The sequence below is a fragment of the Protomyctophum parallelum genome (assembly GCF_964188405.1).
Source record: "Protomyctophum parallelum genome assembly, chromosome: 18".
Taxonomy (NCBI): Eukaryota; Metazoa; Chordata; class Actinopteri; order Myctophiformes; family Myctophidae; genus Protomyctophum; species Protomyctophum parallelum.
The window spans coordinates 26,930,356-26,953,503 of record NC_139716.1 but is presented as its reverse complement, the minus strand read 5'-3'; the positions used below and the strand labels follow the sequence as shown (position 1 = coordinate 26,953,503).

Here is a 23,148-nt window from a genome sequence, read left to right as displayed (position 1 = left end):
TTTGTATCTTTTTTAAACACAAATCTTCTCTTTTTTATACATGTAATGTCGGGGGTCCTTTTGTCACCCATATTTGGGCATGCCTGACAAAGAACTCCATATTTGGGCTTAAAATGGACACATACATAATAACTGGATGGGGCATTCATTTCCAACTTGCATCGTTCCAAGTAGGCCAGTGCCCAATGGGCACCGCTCTATCTATGTCTCTCTTCACAAGGGCACCAAGTGAGTGGCTTTTCAAGGCTTTCTGCAATCTCTGCCAATTCTCAGTCTGACTCCTCCCACCTGGAATGGGGCATAAGGGGATGTTCTACAATGTAGCGCGAAAGGACTATTTTTGTCACGATGTTATACTTCTTCTATATGTTCTGTGATCCTAGTTTTGAGAGCTCTAGAGGTTTTTCCCCAATAATTTGCTAGCCCACACCACAGGGGCATTTATTATAAGCATATAGATCACATTGTTAGTTTTGATCTTGAATACTTGGAATATGTTGGTTTGTGAAATGACACTGTTGACAGTTGTTTGCATGCGTGGTTGCCTGGTTCCTCAACAGGGAGGGTCTGGTCTGGTGGGACCTCACCAGCATTTCTTTTATAGCAGTGGTTCCCAAACTATTTTGGCCGTGCACCCCGTTACCTCCCGGGCCTAGCTGACCACCCCCCCCCCACGTGTAAATGAAATATATGAACATATACACATTTCTATATGTGCAACATATATGTGACATTTTATTCTAAATTGGCCGCCTGCATATGTCGCATAAGCTATATATACTGTATATATATATATATATATATATATATATATATATCCACATATGTGCATACAGCATATTACACATAATATATGCACATATATTAACCTGAATATGCCATATTTTGGCATATGTTCATATATTTAACCCATTTAGACCCGAGGCCGATTCTAAAAAGTAATCACTTCTAAATCCTAAAAGTTTTTTCAGAAAAACCTGTGTTTCTACAGTATGTCAGTGCCGGTGCTCAACCTTTTTCATGTCAAGGACCCCCAGAATTATCTCAATTTGGCTGCGGGACCCCCATCTGAAAATATGTTGTTCCAGTGACCTCCGAGAAGCAAATATTTGAATTAAAAACGGTCGCTCTGAAATATTCAAAGATTTGCGCCATATTTTCAAGGTTTTTCAAAAAATAGCAGATCTACAAGTTCGTAGCGCAGCACTCGGTTGCTGCGCTATGAGCTTGTAGATCTGCTATTTTTCGATAGCTGCGGCACTACAGTTTGGGAAACCCTGACTTATAGAATCAGCCTCAGGTCTTTATGGGCTATATGCCACATATCGCCTCCACTCGGAAAGTAACTAAGTACATTTCACTTAAGTACATTACCCAAGTACAGTTTTGAGGTATTTCTACTGTACTTTGAGTATGTCAAGTGTTCAGTACTTTTACTTCTACTCCATTTATTTGACAACTTTAGTTACTAGTTACTTTGTACATTTTGATTATCACAAAATACTACAATATTAACCACTTCAACCCTTTTACAATTGAATACTTTCTCCACCACTGACACCACTTCTATGTTTCGACTAGTGCCTCCTTCCTTTCTACCTTGTCGAGGCCGGCCTGACCGTTAGTCCATTTCAGTCGAGTGTCTGGTTGAACTCCGACCTTTTGCCTGTACAGTAAATGCCTTGTACGTATAAGTCGCGGCGCTCTCCGCGCGTGTCAGTTTACAGCTGCCGTCCCTCTCTTGTCACCGTCGCCCCGCCATGCCATGCGTTGGTCCTGTATAGGTTTTTTGCAGCGATAGCACTTGCTTACATGTGGAGAAAATGGACACTATATGAGGTGGTCCATGTTTACTTGGTTAAACGTCACTCTCATTTTACAGGATATACTTATAGGGAATGTAATTTTTGGGGAACATGTAATAAATAAATAAAAATAAAAAAAAGTAATTGAAAAAGCACGGCGTTTTCAACAAATCTTATCATGGTTAAAATGGAGTTCGAAGTTGCAATGGGAAAAGTCTGAATATATCTAAATATACTAAATAAAGCAACTGTCTGGGATGCTCACAAAAGTCACATTAATATTACCCCAAACATGTTTGAAAGGGAAATATCCTTTTAAATACAAAAACCATTTTACTCAGATGGGAGATTCTCTTTAGACCTTAACTGACAATATATAACCTATGACCTCACCCAAAAGCATCAAAAGTAGCACATCCACAAGCTCGAAACGCGACCCGAAGCGACGTGTTTTAAGCGTGTCGTAGCCATTTTTTTTTGGTTGAATCCCGAAAAGTTTTAGGACATAGGTTTCCACCCAACAGAGACGATTAATGCAGCTACATTACATGCTGTGAGGGTAGCTATAAATGACCCTGACGGCAATTAGCCACACCTTTTTTCACCCCCTTTTCTTAATGTCATTCATTCCTGTCCTCAGGATTCCATGGACATATGATATGCATCTCGTATTAAGATAATAATGCACGGCTGGGGGGACCAGCGCACCGCACTGTTCTAGAGCCAAGGAGAATAGACACATTGCTACAGTACACCCAGATGGTATGGTAACTCATTCTGACCTGAGATCAGATTCTACAGACAGTTTTCTGAAAAAGCTATGTTTCTACGTCAGTCGCTCTTCGTTTTTCAAAAATAGCAGACCTACAAGCTCGTAGCGCGCCACTCGGTGGCGTGCTATGAGCTTGTAGATCTGCTATTTTTCAATAGCTAAAGCATAGCATAATGCACCAAAAGGGGTTCCTGCCCAAAATTGATTAATCCACGCTACGTGCTCACCCGCTTCCAGTGCTATCAATGCACTGAAAGGAACAAAATCCTGACCTACAAAGATCTCAGTACATTCTGTGCGTTGATCTCGTCTACCGTTTTGACAGCACGTAGGTTGTGCCGACTACCAACCCTATTAGGGTTGGTAGTTTAGAGACCAGGATTAGTGCATGTTTTTTGTGAGGGTACCTACCTACCCTAGGGGACACGAGGAGAACATGCAAACTCCACAAGGAAAGGCCCTTTAGCCAACCCAATTTATTTATTTATTTTTTAATCCATATTTAGAAAGTTCCTCTAATCTGGTGTACAGGTGATGACATGCACATTACATGCATAATATAATTACATTTTCTTTCTTTTTTTATAATGGGCGAATTGGCAACCAAAGCCTAAACTGGTGACCACCAGGTGGCGCTGTTAACGGCGTTTAATGTTTGTGTTTGCACCGTTTGTTTTACATCACCATTACATCACCTAATCAACATGAGTTAGACTTTAATAGCGGACTTCACTTCACACGGGTGTGATTTGTTTTTTCAAGATTGGTTTTGGGGCTTTTTATGCCTTTATTGATAGCGAACAGTAGATAAGACAGGAAGAAGGTTGAGAGAGATGGGGAGGAAAGGCCGCTGGGCTCGGTAGTCAAACACGCGGCACGCTGAACGGCTGGCTTGGCAGCCCAGGTGCCCAGACGGGTGAGCTAACCGTCCGGGCCTCATATCAGTCTTAACCGGCTACGTAAGTCAGTTTCACATTGGCGGCAGTAATTTCACCCCGTCGCTGTCAGAACAGTAGCCGTGATCAGTGGCAGTGCTACAAAATGCATCTAGTGAGATCTCGGTAGGTCAGTGGACGGAGCTACTGAGACCATTCAACGGTCTGATTAAACGTGATTTTGTCATTTCAGTGCATCGATAGCATTCGAACCGCGGGAGACGTGCTCCTCTGTAGTAATATTGACCCGTTAATTATGCGAGTCATTACAAATGCATGGGGGGCAGCTATGGGTGCACACATGGGTTTATGGTCTGTGTGTGTCTCATTTATTATGTGTGACCTGAAGGGCTTGGAGGAGGAGTGCGTCTGCATTGTTCCCGTCTCATCTCCACAGAAAGGTCAGGCTGTCGGCGTGGCAACCAAGCAGGCTCTGCTAAGAACAGTTCCTGAAAGAGACTCATTTCATGATAATTTGTCTTCATGAACTATTCAGACTTAATTAGTTTTCTACTAGTGCATGTACGGAATTGCCAATCCGTGTCATTTCACCGTGTTTGGGTGAGAGTGAGACCGCGAGTTGGATTTACCGTTGCGCGCCCCCCTGCTATAGCCTACAGTGCGTGGCAATTATGCCGCTTCAAAGTGCCACGCGGTGACCCTGCTCTCCTCTCCTTAACTTTACGACCATTAGGTCCATAAATGCCTTCCCCTCTCTGACAGAGCGCTGCATAATGACCAGACCAACAGTGGAGAGAGAGAGGCTCCAGCCAGGCCCGGCGCCACCCTCCGTTCCAAATTCTGCACCCTCACTTTTATGTACATACAGCATAGTTTTACTATATAAAAATTAGATGTGCACCCTCGCCATTTTCAAATGCCCCCTCAGTCATTTCATCCTAGAGCCGAGCCTGGCTCCAGCTCATTGGCTCTGTCAATCACAGAGGGGCTTATATATACACGGTGGGGAAGAGAACTGAACTGACTGGGAGGATATAAGCTGATTCACAGAGGGGTGCCCTGGGTGCGGCCATTACTGAGGTGTAATCCATGGAGCAGGTGCTCCGTAGGCCAGGTGTAGCTAATCAGTGCTGTTGCGCTTAATGGTACACCTCAGTAATGGCCGCACCCAGGAAACCCTCTGTGAATCGCTCTATAAGCCAAGCTAGGACATGTCAGAGACAGGCTGTGTTGACTTCTAAGACTACGACGAAAAATGTTTGTCGACTACCGTTTTACACCGAGGAAAATGGAATAAAAACTAAATAAAGACCAAGCCATGGTGACTAAAACTATGATTAAATAGTAAACATACTGACAATTTTGTCGACAAATAAAAACGGACTAAAACGGCAGGGAGGGAATAGTGGAGAAGAGATCCAGTAGAACTAAAAGACAAGTTGTTTTATGTTTGGTTGAATGCTGAAAATAGTAGATCTACAAGCTCGCAACGCATTGTGAGCTTGTACAGTAGATCGGCTATTTTCAGCAAGTGTAAAATCAACCATTATGACGCCATCAAGGCACGCCAAAACACATTTTTGTCAACTAAATCAACTGTAGATTTAGTCTACGAAAATCTAGTGTTAGTCTAGTTTTAGTCGACTAAATGTCGACTAAAACTAGACTAACACTAAAACATTCCAGGTGACAAATTTAATTTATTCAAAAGACTATGACTAAAACTAAATCAAAACATTTGCTGTAAAAAAGAACACTGGTGACAGGCTGCTCTCTGCTCAGTGGTGGAAAGTAACTAATTACATTTACTCAAGTACTGTACAACAATGTTGAGGTACTTTTACTTTACTGGAGTATTTCCAACTTTCAGTATTTCTACGGCCTTCATCGGGCTATCTTTATGGATAAAGATAGCCTGATGAAGCCCATAGAGGCCCGAAACATTGCTAGTTCCCTAACCCATTTTGGTGTTTCAAGCATTCTGTTATACTTCTGATCTACAAGCTCATAGCGCGCCACCGAGTGGCGCACTACGAACCTGTAGGTCTGCTATTTTTGAAAATTCGTAAAAATGCAGCACAAATCTTATAGGTATATATTATTTCAGAGCGAACGTTTTTTTTATTTCTACGTTAGGCCTAAATGGGCCAATAAACAATTTCACTGCATTTGAAGACATTGTGCGGGGGGGGGGGGGGGGGGGGGGGGGAGTCCCTTACTTATACAGTAAAAGTAAAACATTTGAGTACATATGTTTCCAACCACTGAGCATGTGTACTACAGCAGTGTGTGTGTGTGTGTGTGTGTGTGTGTGTCTGAACGGCAGCCAGATCCTTCTGTTGACTCTGACACTAAGCGACACGGAAAGCGAAACGGCTGCCAGGTTAGGCCAGAAGAATGTAACCACAGGGCACAGGATCTCATTACCCCGAATTATCCCCAGTCCCCAGAGGGGGCCAAAAGGCCACGTCCCACTGGGCCCCTTACCTTCTGAACTCTATAGTCTAGCCCATTTAGGGCCTGACGTCGATATTAAAAAAAAACGTTCGCTCTGAAAGAATATTATATTCAAAGATGTGTGCCGCATTTTCACGGGGTTTTTCAAAAATAGCAGGCCTACAAGCTCGTAGCGCGCCACTCGGTGGCGTGCTATGAGCTTGCTATTTTTCAATAGCTAAAGTATAACATAATGCTTAGTTAAAACACCAAAAGGGGTTCCCGTCCCAAAATGGGCTAGAGTGGGCTGTTCTTCTTCAATAAGATCCACGTTTCTCCCATAGAATATCGTTTGCTTCTCGATCTGCTATACTTTTGATACGTTTGAATTTGAACCCTGACGGTATAACCTGAAAGTATAACAGCGTTGGACACAATGAGGTTTCCACCCCGTCAGAGACGATTATATATATACAGTAATACTGAACATTTTGACCCGAGCTGGTAGGAAATTGTGGTCCCCATGAGAGAAACTCACTTGAACCTGATATGACTGGGGGAGTCCTGTCCTTGGTCCGCTGATTTTGTAAACTAATCTATTGACCGAAAACAGCTGTTGCTACGGGTTGTGAGCTTGTAGATCTGCATTTTTTTGCGGATCTCCCCCCCCCCACACACACACACGCTCATTTATTTATTCATAAATACATGTTGGCCTCATTCAGGGCCCCTATCAGTCCAGAGCCATAGGAAACATACAGAACTTTTCACCGGGCCTGTTCAGTGCCAATGGCGTTTAGTTTAGCCTTCATAGAAATTCCCCATAATGTATTCCTTCATTTCGCCTGATGCCTGCATACTGTAAGTACAGCAGGCAAATCCGTCCAATGTCAGTACTGTGCAATGCAATAGACAAAACTCAACCATCACGTTGACAAGCATTTTGTATGACTCCTGACAGCTGGGTAAAAGTGAGCAACATTAGATTTTTGTCTCCACCAGGCCGAAGGCATGGGGAGAGAGTATGTTTTGCACTCCGTCCATGTGTGAGTCTGTCTGTGTGTGTGTGTGTGTGTGTGTGTGTGTGTGTGTCCGTCTGTTACCAGTCCGATATTTCATATTTAAATTGGCTAACATTGTCTTTGAAAGTTTGCAGGATTGTGTGTGCGTCCGTCCGTCCGTCCGTCTTTTACCAGCTAATCTCCGATGCCAAACTTTGCACACACACACTCCCTGGATGCCAACGATGAAGAACCTCTGCCCCAGATTTTCCAGATCGGCCTGTTATAGCGCCACCAGGAGGCTGACTTTTGTAAAACCTTTTTTTATATTACTCCTCCAGATTGCAGCATGCAATTTACGTGAAATCTTTCACAGGCTTTTCTACTAGGCTGAGGAATATATCCCACCCTTTTCTCATTGGCCTGTTATAGAGCCACCAACAGTTGAATTTTTGCAAAACACATTTTTGGAACAAAATGCCTCAAATCATCCAATTGCCATCCAAGGCGAGTGCATGTTTCATGTCCAAATGAGTCTATTGAGGGGCGAGCCACTAGTCTCGAACTAAAGAAAGAATCACTAATGCAGTCTGCGTGTGGTAAAAATGCATGGCAGAGGACTTCTATAGCAGTGGCTCTCAAACTTTGTCAAGTCAAGGACACCCACATTTATATATAGCATGAAGAAGCATTTTCTGTGGTTGAATGTGATGGGAGTTACGCTGGGAGTTAGGTAATGTATCCGGCTGACATGCTGCTGACAAGACATGCTGACCACGGCCGGGGGGCTGAGATGTTTGTTCGAGTGCGGCCAGAGTCATATTCCATGTAGCCCCGAAAGACACCCAATGCTTTTCTGGGCATAGAGAGGGGGCGGAACCATCTTCCGGGCCGAGACCGCCGGGTGACTTCCTATTGGCTCACTAACCATTGTGCCCGGTTCTAGAGGGTTTTTTATTTTTTTATTTTTTTGAAAATAAATGTTGGTGTAGACCAGTGCTTCTTTGTGCCAGGAACCCCAGAAGACGTGTAAATAAAATTATAATAAAGTAAAAAAAGATAGCAGATGTACACAAGGTTGCAGCACGGCACAAAGTGACACGCAGTGAGCGTATAGATCTGCTATTTTTGAATAGCTAATGTATAAATGGATAAAAAGATTGTGATGTTGTGGAGCGTGCACACACACACGGACGGCAGTTGAGCCTTATGAGCCTTTTTCAAGGGAAAAATATACCCCAGAGGGCTTGACAGGAAGTTAGCTAATGGATGAGCAATCCTATTGCATGAGGCATGATTTATTTTACCACGACTAGCGACCGCGACCACGACCGGCTGTCAATAGCGCTTGCTTTGATTAGAATCGTAATCTGTGATTAGTTTCAGAGATAAAAGTGTGGGCAGATTTTGGCTAACGCTGGAGTCAATGTGGGGGGGGGCATTATGCTGATGAACCATCACGGTTTGTCGTTGCTCAACACAGCGCAGTCTCTAATTGAATCAATATAAACCATTAAAAGACGGAGATCTCCACCAATGGCAGTATGTGTTAAGCAGTTAATAATCACAACCCTCTCTCTCTCTCCCTCTCTCCCTCTCTCCCTCTCTCCCTCTCTCCCTCTCTCTCTCTCTCTCTCTCTCTCTCTCTCTCTCTCTCTCTCTCCACTCAAAAGGTAGATAGATCTAAATCTCATCAGTCACAGTCATGACTGTGCATCTGTGTGGCGGGGAGTAATGTAATATGTGATTTTAAAGACATGGGAGATGGTATACGTTATTTTTCTTTATTTTTTTTTAGATTTATTTATTTATTATTTTTTGATTTATGGGTGCTTCATCAATGTGAACGTGATGCACCCAAATGGCTGCGATGCTAATCAATCTAGTTGACGATGCACATCGACCGTCTTTCTAAAATACAAGCCAAATATTTGGAACAACTACAAATTACAACCTCTCCCTTTGCAAGACAGGAAAAAAAAAGAAACCTGAAATGCTCCCAAAGTTGAATGAAATTAAATACAACCCCATAGGGCAGCACGTCTCTGCAATCTAGTTCAGGGGTTCTCAACCTATCCTGACAATAGGATATATGAACATGCAATGTACACAGTTTTAACTCTTTGCGAGTTTTATGGCTTATTACAGTCTTGTGAGGCAGACTGTTGCCTCCCACAATTTTCGAGCGCTTCCGTCGGACGGTCTGGATATGGTCCGAGCGTAAAGTGGATGTGACGCCGCCTCCCCGCTTCTGTTTTCCGTTACTTTTGCGTACATTTGTCCTACTGTAAATCAAATTGGTCAAGCACATACACCTTTGATGCTTAGCAGAAATGGGGAATTCAAATGTCCCCCTATATAACTATATAACTCCTATGTAACTATAAAAGTACAAATCGTCATCCACCCAGACAGTTCATCTAGATGTAAGGTTTTTCTGCAGTGTTGACTGGTGTATATAAGCTTCCATGTCCATGCCGAGCGCCTTAGACTCGGGAAGGGAATCTGTCAGCAGCTTTCACAAGGGCTGACCACAATAGTCCCCACGGTACAGCTTTAACAAGGGCTGACTTTAATAGTCCCCACGGTGCAGCTTTAACAGCGGCTGACCAGAACGGTCGCCACGGTGCAGCTTTAACAACGGCTGACCAGAACAGTCCCCACGGTGCGCTTTAACAAGGGCTGACACGTGTCTGGCCACAGCTGGAATACGCTGCAGTACCCACGATCGGCCAGCATGACTAATGATGCGCTTCAATTAACCCTCTCGGTTCTGGCGGCTTGGTTATATCACTAACGTAATGCGCACGGCGAACATATAATATATGGATGAAATGGGACTGATTCTTTTTGCTTGTTCGCACATACACACACACGCACGCACACACGCACGCACGCATGCATGCACACACATATAATTTATTAATGGGAGAAGAATGTCGTGGAAATGCAGAGGAGCAAAAAAGGGCCTCATGCTTATTTAAAGTGACTTGTTTCATCCAGAGGTGCACCTGCAGCAGCTGGAGGGAGGCAGTGTAGCTCTGGGAAACATGACATTCTTTGAAAATGTTCCATTACGTTTGTTTGCGATCAAAGACTCGGAGACGTTTTAATGGGCTCTATATGCACACGCCATTTTGGAAAGAACTTTGGGCCCCTTCCCTATAGGGGCCCCTTACAAGGGCTTAAAACCGCTGATACTAATGAAGGCTCCGTTCCATTCTGGTCAAACAGAGTAAGGGTGCTGCTGGAAACACCAGTGGGTCTCAAAGTGTCCTTGAGTGGGTTCCAAAAGGCCCCGTACGGGTGTGTACGGCTTAGGGTTAACCCATAGAGACTGACGTCAATATCGCTAGAGGGCGCTAAGTCCACGGGTTCGTGTATTTATTTATTTGTATTATAGGGGGGGGGGGGGGGGGGGGTCTTAGATCGCCTCATAAGAACTTTGTTTGACAAATAAACAAATCTTCCCAGAAGTTTCACTCATAATGTGTAGATATGAAGAATCAACTGACTGAGATAAAACGCTGATTTTACTGCCGCCAAATTACTAACATTTTCGCTAGAAGCTGTATCAAAAGTGACTGACTGACTGTCGTAAACGATACAGAGACACCTCCCCGACAATATCGCAGAGAGGGTTTGTTTATTTTCGTACCACAATTCTTATGAGACGATTTTAAGGTGACCCGATGTTATTCTCCATAGAGAAAAACTTACCGCAAACCCCTTGGAACCAGGGGATGAGAGAGATATGTCAGGACTTTGCTGCTCTATTGTCACTTACTTAAACAGTGTTCATTTTGACAGCAAACTGTCTTAGTCTTTCAAATAAAATCCATTTAGTCTTGGTCATATTTTATGGGGGACTTATACGTATAGAAGCTGAGTCAGGGAGCTAATTCCGTGTATTAAGATGGCATTGTATGTGTGGTGTTCATTAATATGATGCGTTGTCCCTCCCAAATAAACGTAGAAATAAAACAAATATCTGAAATGTTTTACTTTTAGTCTAGTTTCGGTCGACTAAATCTACAATTGATTTAGTCGAGTGAGTTTATGTTGGCAGGCCTTGGTGGCATAATGCGGAGCGTGAAGTAGATAGCACGCAGCCAAGCAATTGCTTTTAGTTCTGCTGGATCTCTTCTCCACTAGGCCCTCCCTAAACATTTGCGGATAGTTTTTATTTGTTGATGAAATTGCCAGTGTATTTCAGTCATGGTCTTTGTCATCATAGCTTAGTTTTTATTTAGTGTGTCAGTGGAAGACAAGCTATAGTTGACCGTCGGCATCTATGTTTTTCATCATAGTTTTAGTTATTTCAGGCCTACGTGTAGTTGTATGAGCAGTGGAAGCATATCGTCATCGTCAGGCAGAAAGCTCCTATTTCCATATTTTTTCGCCCTATATGTCACACACTAGCCTACATGCGTCGAACAAAAGCGTCAAAAGTAGTAGATGCGACAAACTCGAATCTGGTTTCCACCAGACCGACGTAAGCAGACGATATATTCAGAGCTGCATGGGGGTTCAGAGAGAGTGAGAGCTTTCAGAAGTACCTCATTACTGCTCGGTGTCGGTGTGTGATGGAGGCCCTTCTTCCATCATCTTCACATTGGAACGCATGCATGCTGACACCAGCGGGACGTCGAGGACCAGCATGATGAAATGAAGAAAAAAAAAATGAAAAAAGGTTCCAAATGCTATTTGGGTATTTCAGTCTTAACTCATTTTGGTCTTTTGTGGCGCAAATCTTTGAATATATATTCTTTCAAAGTGAATGTTTTTAATTCAGGTCTAAATGGGTTAATATCCCCCGAGATGATGGAGGTGTGTGTGTGTGTGTGTGTGTGCGCCCGCCCGTGCGTGAGTGGGTTATCTATAAATCAACTGGCGTGCATGAAGAGGGAAGACAGCGCTAGAATGAGCTCCGCTGTTTCGCCACGTTGCTTTCTGTGGGTCTATTAGGTGGATCGTTACCTGCGAAAGTGTTTGCCATAATATGTGGACTATACCGTCTTATGTGGAAGCCATTGGGCCGCTACAGTTTGTGCCGTATGTGTGACCTCATGTACATACAAGTACGTACTTGGTGCTTAGCTTGAAATGCTTTTCGAGGACGTTTATTCTTCTGTTTCTTTCCCCCTCCTTGCTCTCCCGCGCTCTCTGCACTCTGCCTTCAGTTCTTTCTTCCCTGAAAACAATTAAAATGAAACGATGAAACGAATCAAACGATAGAGCTGTAGCACTTGCCCTATAGTCTCGACAACCTTCCAGGTGCATGCAAAGGCTCAATTTCTGTCATTTAGATTTAGAACAAGTGGTTCTCAAAGTGGGGTCCTGTGCAGGGGGACCCCCAGGGCTCCTTCAGGCGGTTTGAAGGAGCTCCAAGCTAAAACATTTGAGAGTTAGGAACTAACTAAGGACCATTAAAAGTCTCTTAACAGGTACATTTTGTTCCATTCGTACGCTGTCAGTTACAGGGGTCCTTGGCCTAGATGCATAAATGCATACGAAACCGGGGTGTCCTCAAAATGTTTTGAGATCTAGAAAAGTAACTTTCCTATTTAACGTGCAAGACAACACATCTCCCTCCCCAACCTCTTCTCCTCCGGCTCCTCCACACACACACTCCATCAAATTCCAGACATTGTTCTATAGCCGACAGCAGGGCGTAGCACTTGCTTTTGTTTTATATGCACGCTTTCATCTGAATCTTTCATGGCCACCCCGGTTCAGTGTTACGCAACACGCTCCACGCAGAAGGCTGTGATGTTTTACAGCAGACATTAATAATTTACCGTCTAGCTTAATGCGGGAATGGGGGGGAGGGGTGGTGGGGTGGGGTGGGGTGGGGTGATGCCCGTTTGCTCAGGTCCCGAGACAGAAACTGTCACGGTGTGTGACTGTCAGGTGAGGAAACAAACAGAAGCAGAACAATGCAGGCAGGCAGGTCAATTAAGTCCAGTATTTATTACACAAAAGAACACTAAACAGGCTTACATCAGGAGGTGAGGAGGAAAACACATACAGTAACAACAAACTTGGTGTTTAGTATTTAATACAGGCCGATTAGTGAAGTGAACACAGGTGAGTGTCATCAGGCAACTGCAGGGCTAATGAGAGAATGGAGACGGGTGTGTAACTGGGAATGAGGAACTGTGCAGGAAACACTATAGGACATCACTACATAATAAAAGTATAAGTGCACAGTTCGCAGTACAGTTCACGACAAAAACATCTTGGAAGACGTGAAATGATTGCTGCACTGCTGGCGTTTACCCATGTTGGGCAGGAACCCCTTTTGGTGTCTTTATGTTATAATTTAGCTAGCTATTAAAAAATAGCAGATCTACAATCTCATAGCGCGCCACCGAGTGGCGCGCTACAAGTTGTAGGTCTGCTATTTATCTGCTATTTATTTAAAATATTCATTTCAGAAAACTGGAGGATTTAGAAGAATTGTTTTAAATGTTGAGGTCAGGCCTAAATGGGTTAAACGGCAAGGCGAGGGGGCACGGCCGCACGGTGTGGTGCAGTCGGTAGCGCTAGCTTGTCACCTCACAGCTAGAAGGTCCTGGGTTTGATTCCCGCCAGGGACGCTGTGGGCACTGGGGGAGTCTACTGTCCTCGGCACCCATACCCTAGGTGGGGTTGGCAAAATTAAGGGCCGTTCTGTGTGTTAGTTATTCTCCCCGTGTGCCCTTATGCTAGGGTAATAGCTTCATTCTCAATCCCAAAATGGGATGACGGATGTCGACGGCACATGTTGACTATAGAGGGGATATGAGTTACCATTCTGTCCCTATAACTCAATATCTCGTGGCTCAAGTCCACTTTAGACGGCGCGCCTCCGCTCTCGACACAAAGGCGTTACTATAAGGCTGTGTTCACACTGTGGCAGATACAAAGCTGCAAAGCTACACGGCGTATTTGTAGATTTGTATCTTTGTAGTTGAAGTTGAAAACCAGCTCAACTTTTTGTAGCTTCGTAGCAGCTATACAAACGTTGGATGCATCTTTGCATCTTCATGTCGCTGGTAAACTGTACGTATCTTTGCATCTGCCCGTGTGAACGCAGCATGAGAAATAATAACCGAATCTGTGAACACGTAGATACAGTAGATGTATTGTGTGTTTTTGTGTGCGTGCGTGCATGTTCTATAGTAGGGATGGTTATGGAATATGGAGCCATGACTCACATCAGAATGTGATTCACACAGATTCGTGACGCAACGGCTGAAGCCATTAATTAACAGCAGGATGCCACCTCGAACTACTTTGCATTCACCAAAATGTAAATGTCACAGAAAGAGTGAGTCGATGGATTTGCGCTAGCAGTTATGTGAACATTTGTTAGACATGGTTAGGTTTAGGTGTGCTGCCCCGTGGGAGGTTATAGGTTTAGGGTGAGGGTTTGAGATAGGTTGTAGTTGTAGGACTAATGACTGGTCTAACCAAATGACTAGTCTAAACTAAGTACTGTCTAAACTAAGTACTGCACCCGAACATTTACTATGCCGTTTGTTGACAAGGCTTCATGCCATTTACCAGTGGTGGAGGGAAGTACATGATGTACTGTACGGTACCAATTTTCAATACTTTTACTTGTACCCCATTGCATCTCAGAGGCAAATGTTTTTACTCCACTATTTGAAAACTCTGGTTACTATAGTTATCTATTAGATTTGGATTATTATTACAAAACAATAAAACATACATGATTAAACACTTAAGCCCTATGTACAATTTGGCTATTTTCCAAAGGATGATTAGAAAACCTGTGAAATGCGATGGGTACTTACTACTTATACTTAAGCACTTAACCCATTAATTTAGCTATTGAAAAATAGCAGATCTACAAGCTCATAGCGAGCCACTAGGTCTGCTATTTTTGAAAAATCGTTAAAATGTGCCTCAAATCTTTCCGAAAATTGTCATGATTTAGAAAAGTTTTTTTTCGACGTCAGGCCTGAATATTACCAATACTACAATTTTGAATACCAGACTTATTTGTGACATATTTCTACATTATAGTATTGGTGTACTTTTACTTAAGTACATAGTGTGAAGTACTGTACCTCTTCCACCACTGCCATTTACTCTCGTCGTTTGTGGACATGGGTTTCGTGCCATTTACTGGGATCAAGCACTCTGGGTAAGAGCATCTGCTGAATGCTTACTATAAATTGTAAAATTGGACGAACAGTAGGCTGGGTCAATTTAGAGTGCCTTTTTGTTCAGAACTCACTTGGCCCCCAAAACGACCCAAATTATGTCACCCCTCTTACACGCTCGACTGAAATATAATATTGGACATTATCATTGCACGTATCGCTGTACTTTCACATAACAAAGAGAGCTAATGGCATACACATTTTGCCCCTCGTGTGCCTACTGTGCCAACACAATACTGAGGTGTTCCATTCTGATCTGTGTGGTTACTTGGGATTGAATTCCAATGATGCCTAAATGTAAGCAATTAGGACAATGTGTGAGCTTGGAGATTGGCTATTTTCTCGATCCACTGCATGACGTCAAGTATGCAGTCCAGAGTCCAGACACAAGCGGTTCAAATGTAAACTGGGTTTCAGATAGCCGCTGTATGCATTATATAGGCAATAAAACTGAAACGGTGGCTTCCCTTTTACTTGGCGGGTATGTTACAAGAAATGTGACTCCTGTCCCGTGTGTGTGCCGGTGTTGCGTACCCCAGCCCTCTCCCTCGCCCCGCGGTCGATCTGTTTGCTATTAAAGCCAAGCGGAAGGTCTCCCGACACCTCGCCGTGGCACGGTGCCACGCCGTCTCTGGCGTCACCTGCCGAGCTCACGGTGACTGGGCATTGGCAGGGGAAGCCATGATATCGCTAGCAAGCGCTGACCTCTGTCTTGGCTCCCTCACGCAGACTGGAGGAGTGAGGGAGTGGGGGGGGGATGCTCATGAAGATGATATCAGACCAGTGTTGATTTCCTCGACTACAAACTACGACGAAAAATGTCCGTCGACTACCGAATGGACCCGTATAAGGGTCCAAATGTATATACTCTCAGTTACTCTGGGTTACAGACCTGTTATGGTTATTCAGGGCTATCTCTTCGCCATCCAACATAGCGATGACTCCTGAGAGAGAGAGACAGACAGAAAGTTCATGCCCAAGTGGAGTTGGAACTTGTAACCAAAAGCGATCATGGCCTGAGGAAAATTGATGGATGTCTCGCGACTCCCGGTGGGTCACTCTTGACACAAGTATCAGTTGCCTTCTTCCATCCGTCAATCCCACGGTTCCTTGTCGTGGGCATGTCCCTTCCTCCCTCGTCCGTTGTCTAATAGCTAAGCTATACGCAGCAGGACCTGCCTCTTTTCTTTCCTCGTGCATCCTACCAGTGATGAAAAAGTAACCAAGTTAATTTACTCAAGTACTGTGACCACTTTGGTAGAGGTTTGGGTTATTTAGTTACCTTGCCATGATGTACGTAACTCCAAATATGGACAAGAAGTAAGAACTGTCCACATTTGGTTGTTGTTGCTGTGCGACTTTCAAGCCCTTGTCAAAAACACACATAATACTTAACCCCCCCGCCCCCCACCCCCGCCACTTCACCCACACCAAGTCCTTATATAGCCGAGCAGCTTGTTGCTTTGTTCCCTCCCTCCCTTTGCACCCCACGGCCGTCCCCTCTCGTATAAATAAACATGTGTTACAAATATGGCCGTGACCTATGACAGTGTGGAGTATGGAGCTCCATAGGGGGTGGGGTGGGGGGGATGTGTTTTTTTGACAAGGGCTTGAAAGTCACGCAGCAACAACATACATTATATATATGCAGTGTTGGGCAGTAACGAGTTACTTTCAATATATTACTGCAATATTATAATTTTACCCTGTAACGAGTAGTGTAAAGGTATTACTTGGCCAAAAACAGAAAATAGTCTATTACTAGTATTGATGCTAATATTTATTTTATATAGAATATCTACAGTACATAATGTGGAATATGCAGTGGAAAAAGAGTTCGGAAGACGAAAGACTGTTGACGGTTTTGTTTTATGGCCTTGCAATGTTTCAGTTTGGCTCATTAGGGATTCAGTTCTAAAAGGAGCTGGCTAAACAGATTGTGTTGTTGTACAATTGTTTTTTTGCGCGTGCGTGTGTATAAATTGGACAGTGCATTTTAATCCACTGTCCATTCGAGGAAAGGTCACTTGGTTATAGACGAATCCACAGAGGGGTGCCCTGAGCGCAGCCATTACTGAGGTGTACCATTAAGCTGATTATTAGCTACAACTGGCTTACAGAGCATGCACCCTTTATGGATATGTAACTCAGATAGTGTACAAATGGAACATCATTTTGGTTCCATTTGTACACTCTCAGGGTTAAATTGACAGTGATTTCACTCACAATATAAATTGGGGTTCCCCATAAATGCCATACAATGGGGGTCCGTAGCCTAAATGCATGTCAAACTGGGGGTCCTTGAAATTAAAATGGTTGAGAATTACTGCTAATGCTGTAAAACTCTTCTCTTATAGGGGGGTGCCGGGCGTGTCTTTTCCATACTGGTACGGCCAATTTGAGGGTCCTTGACATGAAAACATTTGAGAACCACATAGACTGTACGGTGATTGCTGGCCCACGCAGTGAGTGTGTGGCTGGTTGGTTTTCCCTGTCCTGTAAGGTCAACTATGTTCTAAGCAGTGGTAACTAAGTGCATTTACTTAAGTACAATTTTGAGGTATTTGTACTTTCAATTTCCAGTACTTTTACTTCGGATCCAAATGTTGTACTTTTACTCCACTACATTTATTTGAAAACTTGGATTTTGATTACCTTACTATCTTACTATATCAGCCCTATAGTATACACGTTTTAGCCATTTGAAAATAGCTGATTTCAAAATATTTTTATACATTTGAAATGGGACATTCTGCATAATGTGTACTTTCTACTTTTGGTAATTTAAGTGCATTTTGATGCCAATACAGTTGTACTTTTACTCAAATACATTTTGAATTTTGACAGTTACTTGATACTTTTAGTACAAAAATGTGAGTACTTTTTCCACTACTGGTTGCAAGTCAGCAGCCCTGTACGTGTTCAGTGTCTGTGTTACTGTCTCATTCCCGAAAGTTGTAGTCTCCTTTTTAGTTTAAAGTACTATTTGTGCACATACTGTACGTTGCTGTATGAGAGATGTGTTCTCCGCATTTGACCCATCTCTTGGAGCCGCAGCCGTGCCGCGCTCGGGAATCATTTGTAGTCGATCTAACCCCACCCAGTGCCAAGCATGCAGGGAGGCATTGGGTCCCATTTTTACATCTTTACATTTTTACATCTTTGATATGACCCTCCCAGTTTCAGGGCGGACTCTTTAACCACTAGGCCACTGAGTTGGTTTAGTGGCAGTTCGTAATGGACCCTTTCCCCCCCCCCTGTCTAATTATGGTGGTATACGGTGAGACGCTGCAAGACACTGTAACCTGTGTTGTTGCTTTTACTGTGAAGCATGTGACGGGACGCGGTGAGACACTGTTGTTTTTCCAGCATAGTGCAGGACCATTGTCAAGGTTTTACCTAGTCTGTATACTGTTGCTCTGTGTCATTGAATGATTCTTGTTTTGCTTCCTTTTCCTTTACTCTTTACCTGTAACTATGTAAGCGTAAATGCTGTGTCGCCTCTCTGGGCGACTGAATTTCCCCTGCGGGATAATAAAGGTATCTATCTATCTATCTATCTATCTATCTATCTATCTATCTATCTATCCTTACAGTTCGACAAGCCAGAAGCTAGAATCTATCAGGTAGGTCCTGTGAGCATCTCTGTTGTCAACGCTAAAGCTAGGCCGCAACAGCAACAACAAAACATCTGCAAACTTCTCCTGCTGCTGCATTATCTGCTGGTTCGTTCTCGGTCTCCTTTAAAAGTATATAGGTCATTGGTTTAGTTCATTGTCCAAGATAGTGCTCAAAAGAAGGCAAGAACCAACAGACATCGCAGTCTCACAGAGAGGCTATGAGCTGCCATCCGACTCAAGCTGGCTGTGGCTTGGGACCGTATGGCAAAAACGCTGTCTTTCTCGCATGGGTAAAGGCCATATGGGGTATAGCGGAGATATGGGGGTATTAATATGCACTTGTTTATTATGTCCACTTATGTCTATCCAGCCAACTGAGCCAACCATCTAATAGTATCAATACTAGCCCTTACCCGTTGTGAGATATACAACTCAAGACAAAGACATCAAAGGGAAAATGCAAAAGCAGGTTCCCAAACCCCCACTGTCCTTTATATGGTAATATTCACCAGGAAGAAGGTACAGGAAGAACAGTAGGTGCTTGCTATCAGCAGCTGCTATCAACAGGCCCCTGCTAAAATTTCTCCTGCCGCTGTCCCAACTAGGCGTTGGTCAGAGCAGAAGTTAAGTCTCTCATTTTAAGAGGGACAACCTAAAACAGTTATTTACACTATTATTAATGTGAATTGTAGTTCCATATACACTGAGTCTAGATCCTGCTCACACCTAAAGATTTTACATGCTAGAAGATGAACAATGGATCAAGGGCCTACAGTGATTTACCTTCTGGGGAGGGGCCAAAGGCCAGTCTGGAACAATGAGTATTGTAAACCCTTGATAACCAGTCGAAATTGAATGTAACGGGGTGTCATTCTCTCCGATGGCGAAGGCCGTCGGAGGTGAGCTTATGCTATGCTTTGCTGCTGTGCTGTACTCTGAATAAACAACTCATGGAACATCGAATCTCGTCTGTCTGCCGTGCACATTTACTCTCCTGTATTGTATTTTAATATACGACACCCCCCCCTAGTGGCCGCTGGGGGTACTGCGCACTGGGTGCGTTTTCGCTTAAACTGGAAAAGGGGCTTCGTTACGCCCTCCATATTATTATGGTCAATGCCTGTGTGAAAAGTGGGAGTGATTGGTGCAGGCACTGAGGAGCTACGGCAGTCACAGTGACACACAGACACACATTCAGACAGACATTGATTGAATTATAGTATGATGATGAGGATTAGGGTAAGTGATTTTCTTTGGTGAAAATAAGTCTTAAAAAGCTCTATATTGTGATGGTACTTATTGCTAGAGTGTTTGTTCAGTAAAGTGCTTTACAGAGTCGAACGTAATCCCTGCAGGAAGCGCTAAGAAACGGAGGGTGAGATCAATTTCTCCCCTTGTGCCATCCGTCACCTTGGAACGAACCCCAATCCAGCGCAAGGAACGCAAAACAGCCGCAAGCATATAAAAGTACCCCTGTCGTCCTTTGGCTTTTCCTCCTCTACTCGACCCGAAAGAGGATGACACTTCCGCCGGCACCTTTGTAAACGTAAACCCGATCGGCATGGATAGATCACGTTGAAAGTTAAACAGGACAACATGACACTGTTTGGCTGTTTTTACAGAATACAGATTAATCAAGTGGAAGTGATGACATGACACTATAAGAAATTAAGCTTGATTAATGGCTACTTTCTCCTGATTGGCTGAAATGTTGACAAATACCTGGAAATGTAAATTTTGCTCTAAATAAGAGCTGGAGAGAGAGGGAGACCACCTGTTACTGAACAAACACTCGATAGCAATGATTACTATCAGAATATAGTGATTTAACCTTGCGACAAACTGTTTTCTTTTTACCAAACAAATATCCCCTTTAATCCATTATTTTATTCTGACATGCATCAAATCCAAAATGTTTGCAAAGAACAACATCTTTGGCTCTGGACCGGAGCCTGTCCCATTGGCGTTTACATGGTGCTTATCTTAATTTAGCATTGCATGGGCAATGGGCCAAGATCCCAAATGTCAGGGATGAATTTTTGACCCAGTCCAGCCCTGCGTGATTATCAGGACCGAACGGAATCCGTGGCCGCGGTTGTTCAGACGAGAACTCAGCAGAATTACAGCAGAGAACAGAGCGTGTACAAGCTCCGATAGCCGTGTATAATTTATCGTCTCCTATAATCCTATGCTTCCATTTAGTGAGAATTTGGTTGTTTACAGACGCGACCAACAAACCGTGTTTTCCGTTACAGATGATCATCCACTAGCAACTACATCTCAACTCAAAACTAAAATAAAGTGGCATGTGTCAGTGCAGTTGAACAATCAAATCTGTCATAGCTGCCATCTAGTGGACGAATAGTTGATTGCACATTAATATAGACCAACGCAAGCCTACAATGGAGACGTAACTGGCGCAGGGACTATGTAAGGACTAAATAACGTTGCTTTTTTGTGTGCGTTTTGACTCGCCCCTCCAAGGCAAAACGGACTCTGTCGAGGCCTTAATTAACAGGAGTCTCCGTGTCTCTCTCCAGCATTTCATTAAACAGAAAATGCATGCCACGCATTCAGTCAGCACGGCCCCTTTACGAGCCGGAACCATCGGAATTGACGCACTTGCACGCACAGCGGTGCACCCTTGATCTGTGTGTCGTCGTCAGAACAGCTGGAATGCATCAGCGCGGTAGCCAATTTCTTTTTTTATCCACCTCCAAAAACATAGCTGTTTCGTATGATCACCTCAATCTGAGGGCAATTACATTGGAAAGAGTTTAGTGTACCCAGCGCGGGATCCGTAGATGTAAAATGAATGGCGACATCAGGGGTCGTCCGATGTCGTTCTGTGCCGATATTTAATCACATTTAATAGTCGTCCGATAGCGTCTGTGGCCCGGAAAGTGTTAGGATAGAGAACTCAGTCAGAATACAGACTAAACAAGTGGAATTGTAAGTGATGACATGACACTATAATAAATTAAGCTTGATAAATGGCTACTTTCTCCTGGTTGGCTGAAATGTTGACACCTACCTGGAAATGTAAATGATGCTCTAAATAAGAGCTGGAGAGACAGGGAGACCACCTGTTACTGAACAAACACTCTATACAGCAATGATTACTATCCGAATATAGGGATTTAACCTTGCAACAAACTTTTTTTCTTTTTACCCAACAAATATCCCCTTTAATCCATTATTATATTCTGACATGTGTGCATCCATCCAAAATGTTTGCAAAGAACAACATCTTGGCTCTGGACCGGAGCCTGTCCCATTGGCTTTTACATGGTGCTTATCTTAATTTAGCATTGCCAGGCAATGGGCCAGGATCCCATAGCAGCTCTAGGAGAAAGGCTGCATGGGCACGGGTCCAAACATGAGGTCATGGATGGTGGCTGCTGAGACCATAGCAATAAATGGATGGCGTGGGCTGCAAGGGACAGAGTTCATCTGAACACTTCCCCCGCTGGATCGGAATCTGACGATTTGTTTGGCTGGTGCTTGTGGAGTATTGGCCGCCTGCTTTTGACTGGCGTCCATTTTGTGGCCATCGATATGGCCCTGCTCGTTACGGCTTTGATCTTTTGTCCTCCACTAGATGGCACTTTTGTCTGTCTTTAGTGTGTAATTTCAGAGGCAATTAAAAGGCCAATTAAAAGGCGAATCATGCCTCTATATCCTTTTTGTGGTAGGTGGTATGACAATCCATTAATACAAAGAAAGATTAATTATTAAAGGTTCTGTAAGCGATATCTGCTGTATATCCTAACCATGTCTATAGTGTTTGCTCAATAACAGGAGTCTCCCCCATCTCATGCAGCCCTTTTAGTAAACAGAAAATCTATTTTCAGGACGGGATACCAATTTCATCCAATCAGGAGAGAGAGCTCATGCAGGGCACAGAATAAACAAGTGAAATTGGAAGCAATGAAGCAAATAAATTAGCAGTCAAAATTGGAACTGGAACACAAGCTGACAAATCATGATGTGTGAGTCGTTCTCTCTCTCTCTCTCTCTCTCTCTCTAGAGAAGATGGAAATGTATTTATTTATTGAGGGGAGCTAGGCCCTCCTATATGCCCAGCTGTGTCTATTTGTGCGTACCCCATAGCAATAATTATATTGGTTGAGTAAAGGACATATTGAGGATAAAAAGTGAGGACAGATAATTGAGGACCCCACAGGAATCACACAGGTGTAATTTTTGTGTTTACAAAAAGAGATGGACCTGTTACAAATAGGAGCTTCAGATTATTTTAACAAGGAAATGTTTAGTTTTAGCCCATTAAAACCAGGAAAGATTTTGCGTTGGCTATTCAACACAAGCAGATATACAAGCTCATATACCTCATGCCACGCTGTGAGCTTAGTACATCTGCTATTTTTTTTTTAATGTTTGAAAAATCTTGAGTTGTAGTTGTGAGAACTATGTGATTTAG

At 43.5% G+C, this 23,148-nt stretch overlaps 1 protein-coding gene across 3 annotated transcripts in view; it reads left to right on the top strand.

Annotated features, from left to right (window-relative positions):
- Window positions 1–23,148, top strand: part of casq1b (calsequestrin 1b) — a 45,167-nt gene that overhangs the window by 10,981 nt on the left and 11,038 nt on the right. For 2 of the 3 annotated variants that reach the window (XM_083788744.1, XM_083788743.1), the window contains exon 2: window positions 18,684–18,713. The exons of the other annotated variant lie outside the window; for it this stretch is intronic. In XM_083788744.1, the coding sequence (XP_083644870.1) occupies window positions 18,684–18,713 (30 nt within the window). The remainder of the gene's footprint in view (window positions 1–18,683; window positions 18,714–23,148) is intronic. 3 annotated transcript variants of the gene reach the window in all.